A 25733-nucleotide genomic window follows, 5' to 3' on the forward strand; every position below is an offset into this window, starting at 1 on the left:
ATTTTATGAGTGAGATAGCCATCTAACTATTGATAAGCCTGGGCATCTTGTTACCTCCTGTGAGCTGTCATGACAGCTACGTATTTTGTATTTCTGCTGCTGCTAAAAGAGTGAACGGAATTGATCAAACGTGCTGGTAGCAGGAACTGCTCATTGGAAATCTCAGTTCTTTCTGTAGGAAGATGGAAATACATGAATATAAATAACCTGGATTTCAAAAATCTCTATGTCAGAGTCTGCATCCTGAGCTTGAGGATGAAGTTGTCCAAATACCCCAAGAGGTGCATTGTCTTCATCCTTTCAGGAAATTGGAAATTAATGGCAATAAAACTCTTCTATTTGGTTTGGTTTTTTTCTTCTATTGCTCTGAAATTCAGAATGGTCTTCCCATGAGGAGGATCTCTGAGTAGGCACAGGTAAGTGACAGTTGGATAAGAAATTTCTGGAATAAAGTGGATTTGGCCCCAAAATCCAGATCTCACAGAAATGAAATCTCTGTTGTGAAGGACACGTAACAGGAGAATCAAAGCAAATGTGCACACTAAATCTTGATTACTGCGATAACAAAGGCAGGGCAATAGACACTGCAGTAGACTTCTGCTAGAAATATTGTCCCTTTCTGACTTACGTTTCTAGATAATTCTGTATTAGGAACAAAATGAATACCTGTACTGTAGTTCAGACTTTTAAGTTTGTGCCTGGAGCATAAATTTCTCAGGATCTCCGTACGTACCAGTGGCAAATTCAGACTTTGATTTTCTGTGTTGAGGAAGCTTGATCGCAAGCGTAAATGTGGAAGTGCAGTTCAAACAACTGTGCTTTACTGCCTGTGCACGTTAATTCGCATTTGGAAGCTTGTAGGAAATTCTCATGGCCAAAAATCCTAAATTTCAGAGCACCTGTCTCCAAGACGCTTTCTGTAGTATCACACCTCTCTCAGCCTTTCATTTCTGGCACATATCTTGACTCAGACGTGGGATACATACAGAAGACTTTGAAGTGTTAAAAGGTTCTTTGATATGGTGCCATAGCAATTAAATTATTTACTCCAGTCCTGCCTCCGCTACACTAAGCTTAAAGAATTAGATGGGATGCAAGATTTTAGCTTTAACTTATAAAAATGCAAATGATCTGGAATTAAATTGCTCAGGAACTTCACTCTGCATCTTACAGTGATTAGAAGAACGTGAGCTGGAGTTCCTTCCCATGGCACAGCACCCTGCCTGAGCGGTTGCCAGACTGGGAGCTTTTCCACCTCGCCTCCTTTTCCCATCTCCAAAGAATTTAAAGCACTACAAAGCACTTTGCTTCCTCCCCACTCTGTTTTCAAGGAGGAAGTGACCTGAAGCGCAGATCAGATTTCTGGAAAGCCCTTTCTGTTGCGCTTCACATATTTACATTTGCAGGATATCTGCCCTGGGCATAAGATAGATACCCAGGACTGCTTTTGTACAAGAAAAATCAACAGCAGTTTTCAGCTATTCCTTGTGAGACCTCGGAACCTTTACCCCACCTCCTTGATGTCTTCTGCTTTTGAAAAAGTAATTTGAAAAATCTCCCCTTGCTGATTTTCTGCAGGATCTTCAGAAGATTATAGCAGATGAAGAAACACAAATTTCCTTCAAGGTGGGAAACCAGTGTGATTACAATTCATTGTCATTCAAGCACGTAACGGAAAGATTGCCCACTGCATCTCTTATGTTTCTTCTTTCCTGAATGCTGCGTGGAGTTCTAAACAGGAAAGTTATTAACTTTGCCTTCCGTATAACCAGGCTAGTACATTTTCTCATCAGACTCAGCTGGATTATTGGAAGTCTCCCACTAGCTTCCTTGACATAAGGGACTTGGGCTTCCTATATGCACAGGATGTCTCTCTTTGCTTGTTAATTTACTCAAATAATCTTTAAGTTTCCAGATCTTACTGACCCTTTCACTGTCTTTTACTGTTCCCCCCATGGAGCTGAAGCTTCCTCTCCTTCCTCGCCTCCAGAGACGTACGGAATTCTGTACCTCTGTTTGCTTTGCCCCGATTTGCTCCACTTGCCCCCCAGTTTAACTCTGCTGTGGCGTCAAATTTATCTTCATCTGCTTTTCTGAAAATGCTCAGTACCTTGTACATACACGGTATATGCAGAGACAGACCTTTGGAAGCTGACTGTCTTATTAACTTGCAAAACCCACAAGATCGAAGGGTAGCGAGTTGCAGAGACGGAACTGAGAACAGAGGTTTTGCTTCTGTATTTGCTCTTGCAATACAGGGTTTCGAGACCGTAAAACATAAACACACCAAACCCATGCTTTGATGTAGTATGCAACGTGCTTGATGAAAACAATAAAAAAAGGTTTCCGCTCTATATAGCACTTCATAAATATGCATTTATTTCCTCATCTTTCATCAGTTTTACAGTTTTAACCGGTGCCTCAGTGTTAATATTTGTCAGAAGCATACAATGGAACTTCAGATACTTCTATTTTGTAGTTCTGAAGTTAAAAACAAATTAATGGGCTTTTCCATAAGGAATTGAGCCAAAAAAAATTAAACTAATTCCTTATAACATATTACAGAGTTACATAAGATTTCAACTTACATTTCTATCCTACTCCATGTACTGTATTTACAGTTAACTAATTTGTTTATTATTTACATTTTTCAAATACTGTTGTCATAAATCTTTTTATATTGTACATTCTTGTTTAAATTTTTATTACAGAAATTCTTTAACACACGTTTTAGACACTACAATTTCAATATTTCACATGAGTTCTAGGAAATTACTGCCTGGTTTCACTAGTGATGTGTCAAGATGTCTCCTTCATAAGAAAATACATATTACAAAGGAATTTTATAATATTCAGAATCTTGAATTTTGAAAAAAATAAGTACATGGGATATAATAATGATAACGTTATTTCCTTCTCTATGTAATATTTTGTTTGGAATGACACTTTACCTGAGATGTAGAATTGTTAAATGTATGGTGGTTTTTTGTTTTTTTTTAAAATGAAATATTTTATGTAAATCTTGAAGTATTGAAAATTTGAAATTTTACATAAATGTTGGCCTTCTATTTACTGAAGATATACAGATAGGAATTACTATTCCTATTTGTATAGATATATAACTTCAATTTATATATCTAGATCATATTTTCCAGAAAAGTCTACACCTACATAAATAAGCATTGTTATTATATTAGGAAACTTCCCACTATCCTTAAAAAGCAATGTGCTCAAGTACAATATTCAACTTCTGACACAGACACAATAGTAAATGTGACCTCTAATGGTAATATTTTCTTCCAAGGGAAGCAAGAGGTACCTGTTGAATTTGGAAGACATGGCAGACAACTTATGTGGACCCGATGAAGTACATTTTATATATCCAGTCCCATAAATGTTATGCAGGAGCATCTGACACAGCAGACAACTTTGGGTCAACTTTCCGTGTTACATGTAACTACCTAAATAACATCGTAATAGAAAAAAGTTAATTATAGAAAACCCTTACAACATTGCACATTTAATGCTGTGTGTCTTCTCTCGTTACAATAATATGCATCTCTATTAACAAATGATTGTAGATACTAAAGTTAAAGCAAATGGTCATAAATTTCAGGTTTCTTTTATTCTGTTATTGGTAGATATTCTGTTAGGCACAATATGACATTCTTTGTAAACATAAAGATAAGTTTTGATACATTAGACGACGAACTGAAGCTACAGAAAACAGTATATGGGCATTTAAGAAACACCATCCACTACACACTCTAGGCACAAACGCAGCAAACTCAGAGGCCTGAACTTGTATCCAACGCAACTGAAAACCGCAGCTGACACCAGTGGAACAGAAATGCATCCTAGTCACCAGACACTCCCGCTTCTCAATTAATTCAGTTTTGTCTCTTCTAACAAAGTTTTCATATAAATTTAAAGTACGGATCTCATAATCACACGTTGGTAAAAACGTATTTTATTCTATTTACCCTGAAACACCTAATTATTATAAAGTCAGTGTCAAGAACGAAGGCCCCTAAAACAAGTAATGTAACTGACACATCTAGAAAGCTTTCTTTAAAATATGTATCTACGTATTTTTAAGAACTTGAAAATAATCTTCCAATAACAAGTCATAAGAGAAAACCTCTCGAGGATCTTTTACTTCCCAAACTTAAAAGTGCACTGCACTTTTTGTGCAACTCAAGAACTGAACTGAGGAATAGCAATTCTGAGCTTCCGGTATATTGCTTATTGCAACTCTCACCCTTAATAACCTGTACGCGTAGGGTAGGCACAAATTAATATGAGTTATTTACATCCAATAAAGCAACAGCAGAATTCTTAGCTGAAAAGATTTCTTGAAAATAAATAGGGCACTTAAATGATGTAAGTTTTAAGAAATTATTCGGTAACCCACGATTAGATGGCGAAACATTAATTTAATTCTATAAAGTCATAGAGGATTTTTATTCTGCTAATGACGCAAGAGTGATCTGAGTATATAGTTACTGTTATTGTTATTGGGAATTATCTTCTCGCTTCCTCTGAATAACCAGGAAAAAGGTATTAATTTTTTTAACGAAAAAGCTTTGGAAAGATGTATTAATTTTCCTTTTCTAACATGCTAGAAATGGAGAATAAGGCAACAACTGAGATAAAAATATATCTTGCTTTGTAAACCAAGCTTCATAATATGTTTCTTAAAAGTGAACTTTCATGCTGAAAAATTGAAAGGTCTTGAAAGAAAAGCTTTAATTACTTTGACAAGACCACGTCTTCTATTTCATTCGATATTTTAAAGACACTCCAAAATGTATAGAGAGGGATTTATTTTAGTGCTATAAATGAGTCTTCGTCTTTAAGTAACTCATTTGTATGGCTAAAAGCTTCTACAGCTCCCTGCAAGACTGAGTAATGTTTAGAAAACGCCAGCAATTTCCATTGCAACCTTCTATATTCTTAAATTATGGAAGTATTCTAACCTAATTCCATGGAAAAACAACAGATGGTGTGCGAATATCTGTGTCTTCTGAGTTATAACCGGACCTCAAAACACAGGCCTTGCTGTCTCATATGGTCTTTACGACTATGAAGAGTCTTTTTTCCTACTCAAAGTAAATAACTTTTACTAACCAAAACTGGCTGATAAAGTCATGGCAGGTGACAACTGAAGTAATCACAAAATCGTTCCATAAGTAGTTTTAAGTCTTAGGTACAAACAAAAAATTGCTTGACATAAATCAGACAGAGTGCAATGCTCTTAATTAGAGAAGCAGAAAGAAGAAGAGAATTATGCGATAGACTTCTGAACCCACTTTTCATGCTGAGCAAAAAAGTTCACTTTTAAGTTCATTCAACACTTGATATCCCGCTTTGTTCATTTCTTTGGTATTCTGTTCTCATCCTTCAAATTCTAACAGAATTTTAATGGTCATCTTAATTCAAATGAAAGAGCAGTGAGCTGAAAGCACGACCAGAACAACAGATGCCATAATACTGCAGAACACGTTGGTCGTAATGATTTCTGGCTCTTTATATTCATTTCTTGTAATGATTGGGGGCATCCGCGAATGCAAACTTCAGTCTGTAGGCCTCTGCTAGGAGAACACTAATTTCTTCATTTCCCCAGTGTACTGTGGGCAAATTTTGTAAAAATATCAGCAATTCCTAGATGGAGAGAAAAAAAATAAAGTGTTTTAAAACACCAGTGTGATAACAATGTATTACTTATACAATGATTATTTATAAGCAATAAGTCACGTAGCACCTCAGTCTCCCAAACAAACCTGAGATCCCATTAGGTTTAGTGATTTTCCTGTAGCTTGTATAGAAATACTTGCTATTCAGTCTTTCAGTTCAGAAATCAGCTATTAATTGTAGCTGGCTTGTATTAAACGGTTATTTTCTAGTGTTCAGGAAAAGAAAATAATTTTAAAAAAGGACGTGAACTCACTGTGTGTACTATGAGTGAAAGAATGCATCCCTGCCCAAATGAGAGGTGGGTAAATTCTATGTACCCGCACTTGCCCTTGTATGATTATAGCACTACTGGTGCCCCCGATCACGGATGGAGACCCCTTGTCACACTCAGACAAACAACGAGTCACGTGCAATGTATCAGAACCATTCCATTAGACTTCTAAGAGGTAAATAGCGTTACCACATCCGTTTTCTAGCCGGCAATCGAGATATAACGTTCATGGGTGTTGCAGTCACTTGAAAGTATAGAAATTCAATTTTGAGCTCTGTAAGTCCAAACCAGTTTAACATAAGACCCAGTCTTCTTTTAGATTTGCCATATTTCCTACATTATTTTAGCACCCTGATACTTCTTACACCCTTGCCAATTCCAACGAAGCTCTTGAAGTTTCCACGTATCGTTTTGCATATAGTTCTTTAAAAATTCCACATGTATCTTCCACATTTAAGATCTTCAACCTACTTTCAGTTTCTAACATCTGTTGCCCAGATCGCTTCAATATCTCTATGCTAGGTATGAACAAGAGGAATACCTACACTTCCTCTTTAAGGAGCTATAAAATATTCATTTAATTTTTAATACCTTAAATGTTTTTATAACCTCTTTACGAGGTGGGTAAGAGGCAGACACCTACAGATAAAGCAAAGTTGCTGACTACATTGCAGAAGTGCTAAAATTCTCTTCCCTAATCAGTCTTTCTACACGCAAACATGAAGAACATCTGACTACTGGTGCTGCTGCTTTCTAGGTATGCATTGTATATAGTACAGCAAACAACCGTTACATTTCTTTCAACATTAATTATGTAACAATACAGATAAAATTAATCAATAAAAGTAATTTCAAATGATAATTTGAGTTTAATTTGAAAAAGTCCTAAAATGTGGATTCCGGCTTTTGTAGGGTACATGTTTTATTGTAGCAACACGGTATCAGAAAATATGCCCAATCTCCTGTGGGCCAAAACCCCAGGACTCTAGCTCTATGCTGAACTGTGATACACAGGATCAAATCCCACTGACTGCACTTTGAAGGATCCTTCAAAAGAGTTACTTGAAAAATGTTTGCTTCCTATCCCATCACCGAACAGTCCAAAGGGCATTATATCCATCTGTGTTGTTGCCTGCCCAAAGTGCCATTCTGTTTCAGGGCACAACTGGATACAGGCTCAAAATTATGGCTGACTGCCAAGTCTGAGACTTTTGACAAAAACTTCCCAGTCACTTCAGATGTTTTCCTCTTCCTGATATTCTGGGGAGAAGTCTCTGACACTGATGCAAAAAGAAGCTACTTTTCTATTTATACACAAAAAAATTATAAACCAAATTATTATTTCAGTCAGTTGCAGTCAAGTTGCAGTCAAGTCCCACCTCAATTCTTAGCCCCGCTTTCCCACTCTTTTCTGGCTTCTTGTCCCAAAATATTTTTCTGCGGGTCAGTTTTTCCTCTCTCTTGTGTTAGGTTTAGGCAATACGGAGGTAATACGGAGCTCACTGGGACAGGGCCTGTATGTTCAGTTCTGATGACAGCACCAAAATCCAACGTGACCCACAGCAACACAAAGCTTGAAATCCTCATCTGTACCCTGAAACTTGCCAGCTGTGAGAGGACACTCCGGAAGATCAACTACCACACATTCTCTCTCCTGAGTTCATGCAAATGACAATTTTATAAGGCTTGTAGTTTGACCAAACTCGGAAAGTTAGTTTGTTTTTTTTAAATAAATGGTGACCCAAAAGGTCACAAACCCTCCAACGTGATGCAAAAGACACCCTAGGCCAAATATGAAGTTCACGTTTTAAACTTTCCAAAGAAAAAAATCACCTGGAGATCCTCTGTCTCATGCTTTTAATTGCTTTGACAATCATGTTCCTTAAAATTTAAGCTGTGGCAAAGCAGCAGAAGGGCAGTTTTCACATGAGTTACATCCCAACAAACTGAATGTGGAATTTTATGCTGGGAGTTACAAGGTAATCTTAGGAATGAGTGCAGTTGTTAAGCCTGCTTGTATCTCCTAGGTGCTCTATTTTTGCAGAAAAAATGCAGACAATTTGTGCACACTTATATATGTGCATATATTTGTGAGCATGTGCATATGTATATTTTTGCATGAATGTGTTTGTTAAGATGTATTCTAAAGAGCAGGAATAAGTAAGCAGGAATGCAATTAAACCCACAACCATTATCCTGCTATAAATCAGAATCCTGCAATATCACGTCTAAGTACAGAGTGAAATTCTTCTTCATAAGGGTCTTATTTTCCTTGTCCCACCTTCTCCTTCCTCTGCACCTGCTTTCGTGAAAGATGGTTGTAAAAGCCCTTAGCAAGGATTCTGTGATTTCAGGAAACAGTGAGGAGCAGAAATGAACATAAAATGATTTTGTGTGTGTGTCTGTGTGTGTGAGAGAGAGAGAGAGAGAGAGAGAGAGAATTATTTTGGCTACATCTATTTCATGGTCTTGCTATACTGGTTCTTGTAATATGAAACAAGAAAGGACAGAAGTTGAGCAGTACTATATATTTAATTACAAATAAGTAGTAATACAACAGAGTTAGCATGAGAATGTCTCTATTACACTTGAGAGAGCACATTTTTAACAAAGTGTTATACAGCTGCCAAAATCCCACCTTTTTTTTTTTTAATTTCTGCCTACTTATTTGACAGTTATGCTGATAAATGTGATTAATAAATTAGCAGTGCAGAGCAGGAAGGTTGTGTGGAAGGATGATAAATGCCTACCTCCATGACTTTTTTTTTTTTTCCCTCCTTGTACAAAAGTAACTTTCAATCAACTCTAAGTCATAGCATTTAATTCAGTGAGTTTTGTGAAATTAGCTCTTTTACTGTTTGCAGTGCCAAGACTTTGCTGGGTCAGACTTCTGGTGCAAAGTGGTACAAACGATTCATACTGATAAAGCAGAAACCACTAGAATCCATGCACAAATAAGGCATCCATGCTAACTGCTTGAATTCATTCTCCTATCCACATTCAGAATTAAAATATGAAACACTTTGAAATATGATGAATCATGAAACTGAATTAATATTTACCAAAAAACCCTCATCGGTGATAAACTGCCTAGTATATTTCAGAACAGGAGTCTGAAAATTCTGAAAACCGAGTCTGAAAAGCAGTATTCGTAAAATATTCCTGCAAGAATTTTATTTTCTGCTTAATTTAAATGGTATTGTGATGCCACCTGGCTGAGGAATCAGGGCAGCCAGTAGATCATCAGCAGAGCTGGGGTTTCCAAAATCCCAGTCCAATGTTTGTTTATATATTGGCTGCACCTACAACAAATGTACTCAAAATTACACCCTTTGCGTTAGGCGAACAGAGTGCCCTGGTTGCACTGGACTCCTACAGCGCTGAATAGCCATATTCATCCCTCCAACCAAGGCCTCGCGCACGGCCCAGCCTGCCAGCACAGCTTCAGGTTGGTCTATACGTGGCGTTTGCCCTCTCATGCTACCCTGTGGAAAGGCGTTTGCCAACCTCCCTCCTCCTTGCCATTCGGGCAGTGGCAGGTTTCTTCCTGCAAAGAATCACAGGTATCTGAGGGACCTACAACCAGCAGTTAATTCCTCATCTATGGAATAACTTTGTTAAATTAAAAACAAAAAACACAAAACCACAATAACCTCCCCCCCCCAAATTAATCCCTGCTTACTTTCACCTCTGTTTAAAATTTAAAGAAGAGTATTTTCTAGAGTGGTAAACCCCTGAACATTGTAGGGAATGAAATAACAGTCTGATTCCTTTCTTGCCTCAGTCTCGACCGACGAAATCCGCTCTGAGAAATCACAAGTCTCCACGTTGAGGAGCAACAGCTGGGGGAAAGAGGTACTACCCATAGCAGAGGAGGATCAAGGTACTACTTAGATTTGCTCTTCTCCCCACCAAGTACAAGAAAAAGTGAAGAGATTTTAGCACAGGGCCACTTAAATGGTATGGGGGCTGCGGCAGATGTTGTAGCAGGAGAGCGTGAGGAAACAAAGGGATTTTTTTAGTTGGGAGAAGAGCAGTCTAAGGAAGGATCTCCCTTCCACACTGAAATTTTTCAGTATTTTATTTTTTTAAAGGACATGGGCTTAATTAGAAAAGAAATACAAAAGCTCAACAAAAAAACTGCTAAATATATTCACTCGTTTGGTCCATTTACGGAAACAATAAAGGTGTGTTTCCTAACAAGTAGAAGGATGTATTTTTTTATTTGGAATGAAAGGATATAGGGGACTGGTATAGCAGCGTTACTGGGTCATACCGTGAATAAATTAAAAATCTATATATAAAACTGATTTCTTAGTATAAAAAAGATCTAAGCATGAAGTATTTAATATCCTTTGTAAGAGATTTCTAGTTTACGTTGATGTATTTAATCCACAAGTCTGAACTAATTCTTCAGGACATTTGAAATTCAACATTTTTGTTACCAAAAATTTTCTTTTATACAATTTCACTCGTGTTTCCTCTACTTTAGCTGCATTTGGATTTACATGATACTTTACATACGTGTTTTTGTGACATGTTAAGATATGCTAAAAGACTTTATACAGCACATTCAACTATGCTACAAGATATATGTTTAAACACTTACGATCAGCTGTATAGAATGTACTTTTAAAGTACGTGTACTTTCAAAATGACATTTTCCTTAGATAAATGAACATGTATTCAAGAACTATCCTATTCACCATGTAATCAAGACAAGACAGCGGCAAACTTGCTGCTAGTGCTGTGGTATAAAAGTACCTTTAGAAGCATGCAAAGTACAAGTATGAGGTCTATCTTTTAAATGCTACAGCAATAAGATCTGGGAGTAACACTGTCTGTTAAGCAATGGCTGTTGTCAGATACGAGATTATTCTTGAGGGGAAAAAAAAAAAATCTTATCACACAAGATCCAATACAAGTATCTAAAAGAAAATACCAGACTGCCAGATAGATATCTCAAAAAGAAGATGATTTCCAAAGCCCTTATTGTTCAGTGCATTCCCCAGTTTCCTCTAAAATCAAAATGGTCAGGGTGTGCTCCTTGTAAACTAAATCAAAACTGAATACTAACAAAACTTCACAAAACACATTTTAATACTTATTACGAAGTTGTCATTCTCTTTTTCTGCACTGAGATTGTAACCCAACGAAATCTCAGCCCATTAGAACAATCCTTAAAAAAAACCAGAACCCAGATGCAAAAGAAAGCAAATTCTATCATGTTTTGAAATCTGGTTCAGTAGCAAGTCCCCTTATAGTATGAAATCCACTATAATCCCTTTAATTAGTACAATTTTTAGCATAAGATGTGGCTATAACACTGGTTATTTGGTAATGGCTATCTATAGTTGTTATGCTATTTATTGTCACCCCAACTCTGACTCCATACATGGATCTTAAAGGAAGGAACATCAAAACCAATTGTAGAACAAATAACTTGATAGTTAATAAAACATTAAAATGTTATTCTAATGAGTAGGGCACAAAGGTATCTTCTGTGACAATCAAATAAATTTATTTACTTTGAAAATTCAGTTCAGACTTTTTTGTCTGTGTGAATTATTGACAAAGTTCAACTGCGGGGGTTTTTTTTAACAGAAGAAACTTAACAGAACATAAAAACCAGTAATAAAATAGTGCTTTTATTTCTAGCTAACATAAAAATGGCAATAACTAAAGTTAAAATCAAACTTGAACATACTGAGGAAATTAATAGAGTTAGTTTTGAATGTCAAAACTGGCAACTGGTCTATTAATTTAACAAATAAAGGCAGTCCTAAAATACAGTGTTTTTCTACGAGAGCTGTTAATCCTTCCTGCTGCTAACTGCAATGTAATTATGGTCTGAGTACTTCTGGTCTACCACAGCTCCGTTTCGTCCTAATAGGCAGAACCTGCAATCCTACTCTACATTACAATCATGAACTTTTCAGTATTATACTTTAGGACTGCATATAACTAAATGTAAGGTATATTAACTTTATATATAATCTTTCATTATTTAACAAGGAATTGCTAACAGCTGTATTTTGAACAAGAGCTGTATCTATTACACATTATGCACACATATAAAACACTGCAAAATTTATGCTGGCAATTTGATTAAACGGCTTCTTTATGAGAGTTATTTGTACTTTCAAAAGTTGTGCTTGAAATTTTAGAACACAGCATTTACTTTTAAAGAACTAATGAAGTGCAATACTACTAAAATTTATTTAGAGGAACTACTGAGACAAGCTGAGGAGGAAACCAATTATTGCCAGAAAAATGCCCATTTATCTTTTTAGATATTATAAACCAGAAATAAACCATATGCATACATACAAAGAATTCTAAATGTTTCTATGACTTTACGGGAAATTGTATAATGTGGTGCCGGAGATAGCCAGAACTGGACAATGATTCAAAATTTTTTTTCCAAACAGATGTAATGATCATACAGGCAAAAGAAACACAGGAATCATTTAATTCCTCTTTCCTTTACAACATTCTTTTTCACTTGCTTGTATTTGGGATTGTCAAGTGTGAAAGGAAAGGGTGGCACGGATGGCCAGCACCGAGCGAGCAGCCCGTCCGTGGACTCGGTCCCTCTGCAGAAGCAGACAGATGATTGCTGGAGCTCCTGCCTGGCTGAGACCCTACAATAGCTGCCGTGGTCAGGTCGGTAAAGTGCTGTACGATGCCAACTTCTAATCCTCTTCCCAGATACTTAGGATGAAGTATACCCGCTGCTTTGGGACTCAGCCAAGCTCAGTCCAAACCCTCCCCCTTCAGCCTGCTATCAAAGCAGTAACAAACGCACCAGCTGGTAACATGAAAGCCCAGGTCCAGCACACACCGGCGAGCCCAGCTGACCTCGTTCACTTGCCTTAGAGCTACTTTTCCCTTCTCTCTGCCCCTCACTGCGGGTATGTAACGCACCAAGTAAGTAGGGCTCTAGCTCTGAGACAAGTTCTCTTTTCTTTCTTGCGTAGTGTTTTTCCTCTTTCAATGCACTTAGCAATATTCCCTACGCTGCTGCCACTTCTTATTTCTCCAGCTGTCCTAACCTGCTACATGGAGTTGCAAATAATGAGCTGTATTTCTGGAGTGCTGTGCATCTTATTAATTACCTATGTCTCTGAGTCAGAGAAAGCATTTCTTTCCTATTGGGCACAGCTGGAATTGAGAAAACTAAGATTTCAAAATCTAATATTAAAGAGATAGCAGGAAGAGGTCATCTATTGCAGCTTAAGAAATATTTGTTGCAGGTACAGGTTAAGAGGCATAAGAGGACCTGGCTCCTTCAGTGGTACAGCTGACCACCTGCGCTGCCTCCTGAGCATGGAAAGCTGCACACCACAGCGCACACGCAGTGCCAGCAGCGATGGCTGAGATAGCACAAAACAGGCCGGTTTGGATATTGGATGCAATAAGGCTCTCCTTGTTCTCGTCATTTCAAAGATTATGGGTGAACTTAAACTTTGATAAGCAGAAGATGGGGAAACGCTGGTTCATCTCTATGGTAGATAAGTGGTAGGAGCACGTTAGCCTGCACTAGACACAGTTTGAAGGATTTAGGAGAGATATGTTCTTGGCAAGTCATAAATCAGTGTAACTCAAGAACTCCCACTGTGAATGTGGAAGGTCACATCCTGTCCTGTGACAGTTTCGAGGAAAAAAACAAACAAACAAAAAACCCCAACCCAATATCTGCTGAAATAGTGAACATTCAATTTCACAAATTCAATGCTAAATTTGATTTTTTTTCCATGTACATTTCTTTATTGTTTGTTACCTAAATTATGCATCTAGAATTTAAGGAAAGAGTTATTAATTCTTTCCAAACAATTGCCTATTAAACAATCCTTCTTATTTATCTTAATTTTGACCTTTCTTTCAGACACCATGGCATCTTCACCAATAGACCACAGCACACAGAACAATATGAAACTAACTACAGAAAAAAAGGGTTATTCAGAGCTCTAACTAAACTTGTTGCATCTTAAAATGGATACTTTTAAAAAAATATCTGAATAGGTTAAAGGTTAATTTCTCCTGCTATCAGCTTACATTCAGCAACTCAGGTGCACAGTGATTCTCAACAAGTATATATTTTTTAATTCTTTGATTCAAATATATAATATATATATTCTTTAATTCAAATATACATTTTTTTATTCTTCATTTCAACTGAACAATCTCCCATTAATCTTCTGAAAACATAGAGAAGTATGCTATTCTTATAATTGATTTCATATTCCTAATAAGAACTTCATAGAAACACACCTTAACGTTCTGAAAATGAAAGCTTATGAAAAGTTGATGGTCTTATCATTTCCCTTTCATGTTTTTCTTTTCATGACTACTGAAAAGGATTCCTGAACTCAGCATATTAAAAACACTAAAACAGCAATTAAAGCCCTGTTTCATCCGGTATGGATCTCTTACACAAGTCATTAGCAACCTTAATTGCTAATCATAAAATACGTGGTTCTAAAGAACTATGTCAGAGAGGCTGTGCTCATGTAGCTGGAGAGATTTGCATCTTCATTTACACGTGTACGAAAATATATAAATTAATATGGTAAAAAAGTACATTGAAGGACCACATCTTAGCTGAGCTTATAGGTAGCGTTATGTCCTTGCTATCGAATGAAAACAAAAAACAAAACCAGAAGTAACCCCCATCCCTAAATCTTGAAACAGGAAACAAATTTGCATGTTAGATCTTTTTCTTAAAGAAACTTACTATCTACATGTTGTTATCTGTAAGTTTATAAGACAAAGCTAAGGACACAGACGTAAAAACAAAGCAAGCATTGCCACAGAACCTACAAAGATGTTAAACTCCGTAAATAAACATCTTATTTTTGTAATACCTTTTTATTCTGAAGTGCCTCAAAATGCTTCAAAATTATATGCACGTGAAATATAAAGTAGTTAAGGTACTAATACAGAATATTCAATATTCAAGAAAGAAGAGGAAGTCATCTTACTCAAACACTAATGTAAATGTCAAACAAAAACAGTCTTGGCCTCTTCCTTACTTTTAGATTAGAGAAGACAGAACTTCCATTTTAAAAATCTCATATAACAATTGAGCACCACGTCCAGGAAGATTTCTCAGTGCTCCAATTGCTACAACACTGAGTAGAATGGTCCTGAACCACTCTGATTATGCTTTTTGCCATATTGTCTTATGAATTCTTGCCATATTGCTGGTATTTGGAGATATGTGTACTTCTTATGCACCAAAATAAATATCATAGCAAATAAATAAAAATAAAAAAGCTCAAGTATATCACTTTTCGCTAGCTCCATGTAAAAAGCAGCGAATAAAGGAAAACAGATACAACTATCCAGAGCACAGAGAGTCATGAAGATCAGAAGTCATTCTATTAAAAAAACAACCAAACGAACACCAACATAGAACCTGTTGCACCAATTAAGACTGCAGCAGTTATGGCAGAATTTCCTTTTTGAAACAAATTGCCAACGAGTAAGTTACTGCATTCTATCATTTTCTTCTGTAGTCAAGCAAGATCAAAATATTTGTGCAGCAGATTCCAACAGAAAATTTAAAATTCTGTCTCTCTATAAAGTCCATATGCCACCTACTCTTCTTGGTTTGGTTTTCCTGATCATGATTTGGCAATGCATTTTAAAGTGGAACAGTTTGTACAGCTCCAAGTTCACACATATTCCCCTCTCTACAGTGACTTAAATTTTAACACTGTAGTATGAACAGCTAAAAGCTCAGCAAAAAAGAAGAAAGAAAATCGTAACATACCAATTGAATATAATGAACCACAGGGATAAGAGTGTACCAAAATTTTATATATTTCAGACTTAAAGCAATTAGTATGTTTTGACAAAATGGTATTTCACACCATAAATTGTTCTGAGTAAAATATCATCTTGTTCTAGAATAAAACATATATTAAGGATTGCTGATGTAAAATTTGCCTGTACATATAACTTAAGTACTACTGTCTGAGATATATAATTTTTACATCCATTAAATATGCCATAATGCAGTGGCTACTTAAACTAGTATATTTTTAGGACTGAAAAAAAATAATTTCCTAAACATAATTCAAATGGAATATTGTCAGTATCCTAGGGATGTAAGACTGAAAGAGGCAATTTCCATTACATTGTTCAATCACCCACACTACATGAAGCCATAGATAGGTGTTTCGCTCTGAATAATAAATAAACGCTCCCCACTTGCCATGTCAAAACCCACAAAGCATTTGTGCACTTCTAACAGACTTAAGGACATCAACACAGAGAATCAATGACTTGGCGGTGGAAGAGAAGAACCAAATCACCTTCATGAAGATATCGCAGTTACAGGAAATGAGAGATAAAGAATCTGGCCAAAGTTGTATGTCTCTACATTGGTAGAGAATCATGGTAACTGAAGATTTCCAAGTTAACCTGACAAGGCTCACAAAAATCAATAGCAAATAACGCAAAAGTCCCTTCAGCTCTCAAGAGAACACCACTGTTCACATTAAGAAATCGTTTAAGCTTCCTTGTTGAGCAAAGCACGCAGGCACGAGACAGGAGAACATCCAAGTTGCACAGGTTCTCTCAACGTACAAAACCAACATCTCCCCCAAATCTCTATCATTCCTTCATGCCTTAAAAGAAAAATATATGAAATGGCATTTCCTTTGTACCTCTTACAAGAAATGATGCTTCAGTTGGAGAGAAGTTCCAAAAGTCCTTCCATTGACAATCAGACTGAAGCATTAATTCAAATTAACCCAATATAATGCAACTGTACACTATATACTAAAAAATAAAAATATTCTAAACCGGTATAAATACTATGCAAGAAATGTGATTAACAACTGTGCTTGCCAAGACATCTTTCAGTCTGTTTGGGGACAACAAAAAACCCAAACCAGGATTAATCTTACCGTATCACACAGTAATATAAATTTATCAAGCTTTGTCAGAAAACATATACTGCTCTTTACCTCCTGATATTTTACATAGAAGGTGCTTCACTTTATCTAATGGTTCAGAAAGCGAAGTGGAACAGGGTGATCAGGCCCAGTCAGCATGGGTTTGTGAAGGGCAGGTCATGCCTATCAAACCTCATATCCTTCTATGATAAGGTGACCCACTTAGTGGATGAGGGAAAAGCTGTGGATGTTATCTACTTGGATTTTTGCAAAGCTTTTGACCCTGTTTCCCACAGCATTCTCCTGGAGAAACTGGCTGCTCATGGCCTGGACAGGTATACTCTTCGCTGGGTAAAAAACTGGCTGGATGGCCATGCCCAGAGAGTGGTGGTAAATGGAGTTCAATCCAGTTGGTGTCCGGTCACAAGTGGTGTCCCCCAGGGCTCGGTGCTGGGGCTGGTTCTCTTTAATATCTTTGTCAATGATCTGGATGAAGGGATCGAATGCACCCTCAGTAAGTTCGCAGATGACACTAAACTGGGCGGGCGTGTTGATCTGCTTGAGGGAAGGTTGGCTCTGCAGAGGGATCTGGACAGGCTGGACCGATGGGCTGAGACCAATGGTATGAGGTTCAACAAGGCCAAGTGCCGGGTCCTGCACTTGGGTCACAACAACCCCATGCAGCGCTACAGGATTGGGGCAGAGTGGCTCGAAAGCAGCCCGGCAGAAAAGGACCTGGGGGTGTTGGTTGACAGCTGGCTGAATATGAGCCAGCAGTGTGCCCAGGTGGCCAAGAAGGCCAACAGCATCCTAGCCTGTATCAGGAATAGTGTGGTGAGCCAGACTAGGGAAGTGATCATCCCCCTGTACTCGGCACTGGTGAGGCCCCACCTCGAGTACTGCGTTCGGTTTTGGGCCCCTCGCTACAAGAGGGACATTGAGGTGTTGGAGCTTGTCCAGAGAAGGGCTACAAAGCTGGTGAGGGGTCTGGAGGACAAACCTTATGAAGAACGACTGAGGGAGCTGGGGTTGTTTAGCCTGGAGAAGAGGAGGCTGAGGGGAGACCTTATCACCCTCTACAACTACCTGAAAGGAGGTTGTAGAGAGATGGGGGCTGACCTCTTCTCCCTGGTGACAAGTGATAGGACGAGAGGAAACGGGTTCAAGTTACGTCAGGGGAGGTTTAGATTGGATATTAGGAAACATTTTTTCACTGAAAGGGTTATTAAACATTGGAATAGGCTGCCCAGGGAGGTGGTGGATTCACCATCCCTGGAGGTATTTAAAAAAAGGGTAGATGGGGCACTTAGGGACATGGTTTAGAAGTGGCTTTTGTCAGAGTAGGTTAAAGGTTGGACTTGATGATCTTAAAGGTCCCTTCCAACCTCAGCAATTCTATGATTCTATGATTCTAATTTATATAGTTTTGAACTTTCACCAAAATTATGTTATGACTTAATTCTTCATCCCCATTACGAAGCAATCCAAACACATTCTGGAAAATAATCATATTCCCTCTCAAGCTTTGTTTTACAAAATTAAACAAGCTACATTCTTTTAATACTCTGCTAGGGCCAGTTCTTCATTACCTAATCTATTGTTGCTGTTAAACATAATTCTGAAGAGATTACATAAAACCCAAACACACAATTCTCATGGAAGACCCAGAGAGATGCAATTTTTCAAAAGCACACAGACAGAGAATATATTATTGGGACCACAGAAAAATAATAATTCTAAATAGAGTACATGTCCCTAAGCCCTAGGGTTCTAAGAGAATTAAAATACTAGCACACTTTATTTACATAATATTTAGTTGCCTTTCTTACATATCACTATATTGATAAAAATAGAAATCTGTAACTTCAGCTTTGGCCAACCAAAATTTGAGATCAAATTTCTATATAAGACAATGAACACCTCAACATCCATGGAAAATACAAGTTTGCAAACCAACAGCTGAATGTAGGATTCATTCTTTTCTTATCTACAAAGGAACAGCCTCCAGACACAAACACGAGAGAACTGAATGTCTTTTCAGTACAGTGGGTGACAACGGGCTGGGGTTAATCTTTTCCGACTGCTGATTTTTAAGATTTCCAAGATTAAAGCCCTAAAAGCATTTAGGCCATGACTACCTCTTCTTGGTAATTCTAGTCCACACATGTAAGGAGATAAACAAGTTTACACTCTAAAACTTCGCAAAAATCTGCACATTGAAAGCAATGGCCCCTCCCTATCATGGTATCGATACCCAACAGAGCGCTTTGACAGGAGCACTCTGACAGTTGCAAAGCAGCTCCAGATCAGTCATTAAAAATCAAGTCAAAGTCCTTACATTTCCGCTATGTGAGGGCAAATCTTATTAAAATCATGGAAAATCAATATAAATAGAGAAATACTGTTTTCATAACAATTATTTTCGCATGTAACAGATGCTAGTATTACATATACTAAATATTAATAATAGCTTGCAGTATTTCTCCCAGGCGTAGTGTTCTCACACCCATGTGGTTTTGTAAAAATTCAAATTACATTAAGAAAAGGTTTGTGGCCTTGTGGCCTTCAGAGATTCAGAGAAAAGCCTTGAAAAATCTGCCTGAAGTGACTACCTAAAGATTCAAACCAACACATAAACCTAATAGGTTTCAAGGAAAACATTATACCCAAATTGATTTTCTTTGGAGAATTGGGCTTTTGACAAAATTATTTCTTTTATAAAACCATACCGTGTGAATAAAATGCCATTTTGTTTAAATAAATGAACATGACCAAAAGGTGTTTAAGGGTTTGGTGAAAAATGTAATAACATTTCTAGTGGAAAAATAATGCAGTGGTGCATTATGTGGTGTAATGTAAGTGTTTGACAGGCTGCTTTGCCCACAGTGACTACATCTCTCATCTGGTCCTTAGCAGGCAAATGAGAGGAGGAATTCCTGTATTTATCACCATAATCTCCAAGAGAGGAAACTATAGCACAGCTTGGAAGATGTGGCCTTTTCTCACAGAAGAGAATAAAGACACCAACTCCACGAAATATAACTTTCAGAGGTATATTACTGCTGGCAATTTCGGTTTGCTTTAATAGGCTTGCCTGCGAGCTGGCAATTCAGAGGCAGCTCCGCGCTACGCTCTGTCATCTTTTCTCGAGGGCAGCAATCTTTAAGAAAGGACGTGGTAGAGAACAACAGCTATTAAGCATTTCAGACCCCTGTTTAACCTGTTGTCCTATGCAGATCAGCACCAGAAACTAAGCACGTGCTTAAGAATTGGGATGAAAAAAAAAAAATTAACACAAAGCTTTAGCGAATCAGCTCCTGAGGACTGGATGCAACCCCTGCTATTCACTCAGCTAACTGCAAGCAAATGCTGCTGTTCAGAAAAAGAATTAGCCTATGGGATAAATGGGAGCTCTTACTATATTTGCAAAGTGACGTATAATGCAAAAAATGCTAGAGAGAGCAAACGAGTTGTCATGTGTAAAGATCTCGATCTTTATGGCAGCTGAAAGAGCTAACTAGGAGGCTACGATGGCAATAGTAAATCTGCTATAATGGCATTTCTGGAAGAATTTTAAATCCAATTTGTTTACAAGTAGATGACAAAACAATAGGCATTTTAATTCTTGTTATTTTTACTGTCTTGCAATTGCAATGAGACAATTTTGTTGTAAGACAGCAAATTCTACATGCACCAGCATTTAGGAAACCATAGGAGAGAACAGAAGATTGAAAGAAAGAAAATTAATCCTCCTCCATCTGCTTGTCTCAAAGAAAGGCATATGTCACTTCATCCTATTATTCAGCTCATACTCCAAAAAGCTTTTAGTTTCCCTTTGTTCTCTTATCAGTAGTTTTGATTGAGTTTGGTAGTCAAGTGTACAGGCTCCTGTGATTTTAGTCTTCTCCAGGGTTACACACTGATAAGGCCAATAATTGACATTGTTATGCAGCAGTTTCTGCTGAAGAAATAAACATGGAAAGAAAACAGTTTTCTTTGTAGAGAGATGTCTCCAGTGACAGCTGAGAATTACTAACTAAATGGAAGCCCTGCCAGTGCATTTAGTTTAGCAGGTCACTTAAATTGCTCAGGAGGAGCAAGAGTTTTTTCTTTGCTCATGAAAATCCTTTTTATATTGAAATGGAGAAAACACAGAGATCCCTTTGTTGTATTTACTGAAAATAAATAAAAACATTGGTTGATGAGAGAAAAATACCTTATAGTAGTCAGAAAGTGCTTTTTCTGGAAACTTACAGGACAATAAAATCAGATTTTCATTGTGTGGAAGATTTGATTTAAAACTTGGATATTAGCAGCATCTCTGTAAAATACAAGCCATAAAGCAAGGCTTACAGGAAGTCTCTCCAGATTACACACACCCTGCATCACATCCTTCCCTTCCTTTAGCAGGAGTCAGACCAAACACAACTCTCGACAACACATGCAGGTGAGAGGGGACCCCGATTTCGCAAGGGGTTCCTCCCAGCCTGCAAAACGCATTGCTGGACCTGTGTGGGGTCTGGTCTCAGCATCCTTAGAAGAGAAAACATACGTGTATTTCCTGTTACTTCAGGCTTCTGAGATAAGGAAGGACACAATTTACTGGCAGAACAAAATGAACCCATTTCTTGAGTTCAATTATATTATTGGACATGGTGACAAAAATTGAAAAATAGTAATGAAAAAAAGCAGTGATTACTCAACAACTATCGAAGCCTTTTTAAACAAAATAGTGCTTTCTCTCTGCAAGTAGGCTTTACAGAGATTCACAATTTTAAGATTTGTATTTTACAATGGCAATGTGGTTCTAACACTGTGTACATCTTCATAAGGATAAGTAAAAACTACTAGATATCAAAATGTTTAAGACGTAATTGCGTGAAGGCAGAAACATTACACATGTTTTAGAAATTACAACTGCTGTTTCAAAATTGTCCTCTAAGGCCAATTCATTGCTTAATCATTTCAACAACTGTGAGAACTTCAGATGTTTTCTGTATCTATACATGATAGCAACTGTATACACCAGTGTGAGTATTAATTATCAAATACACAACAGAAATTTTGGGCTGATTCCTATAGTTGTAGTCGTTAAAGCCACAAAAGATCATTACTTATCTTGGTCTGACCTCTTGTGTAGATAACAGGAACTAAACCCAAACCTGTTTTTCTTTCAGGAAAAACACTGATTTGCTGCAGAAATGCATTACTTATTTTGTTAGTGTTTTAGGATCTTTTTCCTATCAAATTTCTCATATATTAATCAATTCACCTATTGGTTTTCTTTTTGACAAACTAAATATGTCCAGCACTTCAGTCATCTTCTCTGACCCATATCTATGTCTTTGACTTCAGACATCAGAACTGGATGCAGCATTACCAAAAAAAAAAACCCAAGAAACAACCCACCAAAAGGCAAAACAAGCTCTTATGTGCGTTAATTTAAGGATCCAATTACTTCCACGTGAGATAGCTGTCCGTAATGCCCCCTAGGAGCTCTTCAGAAGCCACGCATCCCAAGATACAGTCTCTCACTCCAGAGACATGACCAATTCTACTTCTCCTGTATTTGCAAAAATTTTTCATTTGACTATATCAATACAGCCTGCTTGAAGAGGTCAACTGAACCAGTGATCAGGATTGGTTTATGTAACTGCTCTGTTCTCTTTACTTTGTCAGAACAGTAAATCTGTGTCATCCACAGATTTTTATTATCCCTGTTTTATTAGTGCTGAATAGCATCACGCCAATTACTGTCTCCTCCAGAAGCTCACTACACAAACCTCCTCTTGAACATGAATATTTTTTTAGCCCTCCTGGTAGGATGTCATATTATGTTTTTGTTGATACTGTTAAATGCTATTTAAAATTTAAAAAAAAAAAAGGAAAAAAGACCACAACATGAAATCACTATCTTGCACATTTATATCTATCAACTAAATAGATAATATAACCAAAGAATAAAATCCAGTTTCATTGTCTTGTCTGTTATCTAATGTAGATTCACTTTTCAGGAATAAAGACAGCAACGAAGCTGTTAGGAATGACACAGTGGAAAAAAAAAGTTTCCTATTTTCTTCTTAACTGATAGTAAAAATACTGGATATGTAACTATATAAATAATATCATTAGAAAAATACTGGCTAAGCAAAGCTGATAGAATTGAATACTTATAATTAAAACTATATTACCTTCACAAACATAACAATATTATTTTCTTATCACAGAGTCTTCTGAGATAGATAAAAATTATCAAAGACCAGGAAGAACTTACGTGTTGTTACAAGTTTGTCATGAAAATCCATGAAAGAAAATAAAGCCATTTTTGCAGACAATATTAATAACTCGTTAGCTGGACACACTGTGGCCACTAGACAACTGCAGTTTCTTTACAGTATTATCCTCTGATACCTGGGAGCTTCCCTATTTAGAGTCTTCCTGAAAATTAAGAAAGGCCTTTGGATAGCACTCTCAAGTGTACAATGATGCCTACCCATGAAGAGAACAAACCCATCACTAAGAAGAGTTCTGATAAGCTTTAAGTGGTAGATACATTAACAAAAAGTAATTGAGTATTTAAAGTCTTCATGGAAGCAAAAATAAATATCTAAGACTATCCAAATAGCTAAAAATATCTAAAATCATTTTAACTGGAATGGATTTCTTTCTGAAAAGTAAACCTAAATAAAGTTAATCAAATGTCAAATTCTTTCATTATAATTCCTCATTCATGACCTACACTGCATCGCTTATTGGTAAGTGATCATGCCGCCACAAGGGAAATGATAACACGCTCAGCAAGACTGAAATAGGAGGAGACGGCATCCTTGCAGCCCCAGCGAACCATGAAGTCAGTCTACTGATGATGACTGGAACCACTCCAACCCTACTGCTACCTCATTTACTTTCTAACATTCTGTTGAGATAGCGAAGTTGCAGCACAGATTTGGAAAGCCACAACAGTCCACTGCTGATTCATGCTGTTAAATCATGCTGTTATTACATTATATTTATGCTGCTATCACACTACTTTATGATGGGAGACTTCATTACGGTCAGAGCCAGAGGAGATGATGAACTATGTGTCAAGAAGAAACAACACTTGCTTGCCTGCATTAAAATATATACAGTCTATACATCAGGTGAAATTAATTCTAGCGATAAAGAAGCATTACAAGTTTCAGATATAGTCACACAGAACTCTATTTCAACGATTATACAAACATACAGGCATGTTGTGCCAAGTGAAAGATTTAGCTGTTAATCACGAGGACGGCAGTTGAGACTACCAAGAGTTCTTATTTTTCTTTGATCCAAAGAGTCTCTATTCAGCTGTGTATGCTGTTTATATCTTCAGGAATTCTGTGGTTTGGATTTTTCTAGTGCTTCTTACAGTGCATCTTCAGCAACTCAATTTAGCAACTATAATCAAATGATTCAAAAACTATTCCTAGGAAGCTGAACAGCGGGAAAAGATAATTAATCATTCCCTTCTATAATTTCACCCTCTGGATTACTGACAAGATTTTAACTAAAAAGCCAAAAGCTGGAAGCCTTTAGATTTTAATACCTGATCTGATGTCAAACGGGTGGATCGGAACATTTCTAAAGAAAATACATTCGTGGATGTCATCTACATAAGACATAGGTGATATAACGTATAACTTGAAAGACAAAAAAAAAAAATGTTAAAAGTTTAAAACATTTCAAAACTGGTACATCTTAGTATAGTACCCAATTTGACTTCTAGCAAAGCATCAAAATGCTTAACTTGGGAATGATTATGCTTTTAATTCAGAGTGAATGGGCCAAAAAAGAAGACCCATTAAAGCTCATCAGAGCATCAGCTGCAAGTATGACCCATCTGCAGTTCAGATACATGGCTACAGCTACTTTTAGCTAGCAACTAACTAGCAGCTGCTCTTTCCCTGATTTTGACAATTAGTCTGTCCCTCCTCCTCTGTCCCCTCCTTGCATCCGGGGTAAAAATGCGCTTATCACACACTAAGAAAAATTACTATAAAATTTAGTATAAATTCCAGAAATATTACCAATATATACAAGTGAATATAGCAGTAATACAGAATGCTTTGTCATAGTGTCACTGCTTTTATGCAAAACAGACTGAAACATGCATCCTTTAGCTAAGTGTATGTGTGAAAATCACGCAAGTAACGTAAATCTTATTTTTGCACTAAATTTTATCATTTTAGTTAAAGGACTGCGCAGTCAGCTAGCAGAAAACTCTCTTACACTCACAACGTAAGTGAATTTAAGTAACCAACTGTGCACTAACATACCCAATGAAAGCAAGCCCAAACACTATGGACTGGTTTTTTAAAAAATTTCTCATACTTTAGGTTTCACAGATATAAGCTAGTTAAGAGATGGAAGACACACTGTGTTCAGCTTAGGGTCTGACTAGTATCTTTGGAATCCCTTAAACTCTTAAAGTAGGTTTTTAATGGAGTAAGTGATGTCAGTAATAAGAAAGCTCAAAATTAAATTGATTTCTTAGATATTTTGAGTCAGATGAACTTTTTATCTTCTGTGAAAATAATGATCGTCTATATGCAATCATCTGAATAAAAAGGTGTCATTAACATGTGGTCACCTTTCAAAACAGAACTGAACCTTAGAGATTTGCCCATAAAAGTATTGTGAATTAGAATAAAAGCCCAGATCTCACTTTCCAGTTGGTCCTTACTCCAACCACTAAACAATACTGTGCATTGATCACCTGAAGAAACCTCCTATCAAAAACTTTATATTTGAATTTCTAATTTCGATGAAATCTTCAAATAAATTCAGTGACTTCGTTAGAGAGTATAATTTTGGATACTGAATTTCTTTTGCTG

General features: G+C 37.0%; 1 protein-coding gene across 2 annotated transcripts in view; it reads right to left on the reverse strand.

Moving 5' to 3' along the window:
• Positions 1-2356: 2356 nt before the first annotated feature.
• The window catches only part of TBC1D22A (TBC1 domain family member 22A), a 180995-nt gene continuing 157618 nt past the window's right edge, over positions 2357-25733 (reverse strand). For both annotated transcript variants that reach the window (XM_054220612.1, XM_054220700.1), the window contains one exon: positions 2357-5664. In XM_054220612.1, the coding sequence (XP_054076587.1) occupies positions 5536-5664 (129 nt within the window). In that variant the 3' untranslated portion in view covers positions 2357-5535. The remainder of the gene's footprint in view (positions 5665-25733) is intronic.

This window comes from Rissa tridactyla, chromosome 1 (genome assembly GCF_028500815.1).
Source record: "Rissa tridactyla isolate bRisTri1 chromosome 1, bRisTri1.patW.cur.20221130, whole genome shotgun sequence".
NCBI classification, from domain to species: domain Eukaryota; kingdom Metazoa; phylum Chordata; class Aves; order Charadriiformes; family Laridae; genus Rissa; species Rissa tridactyla.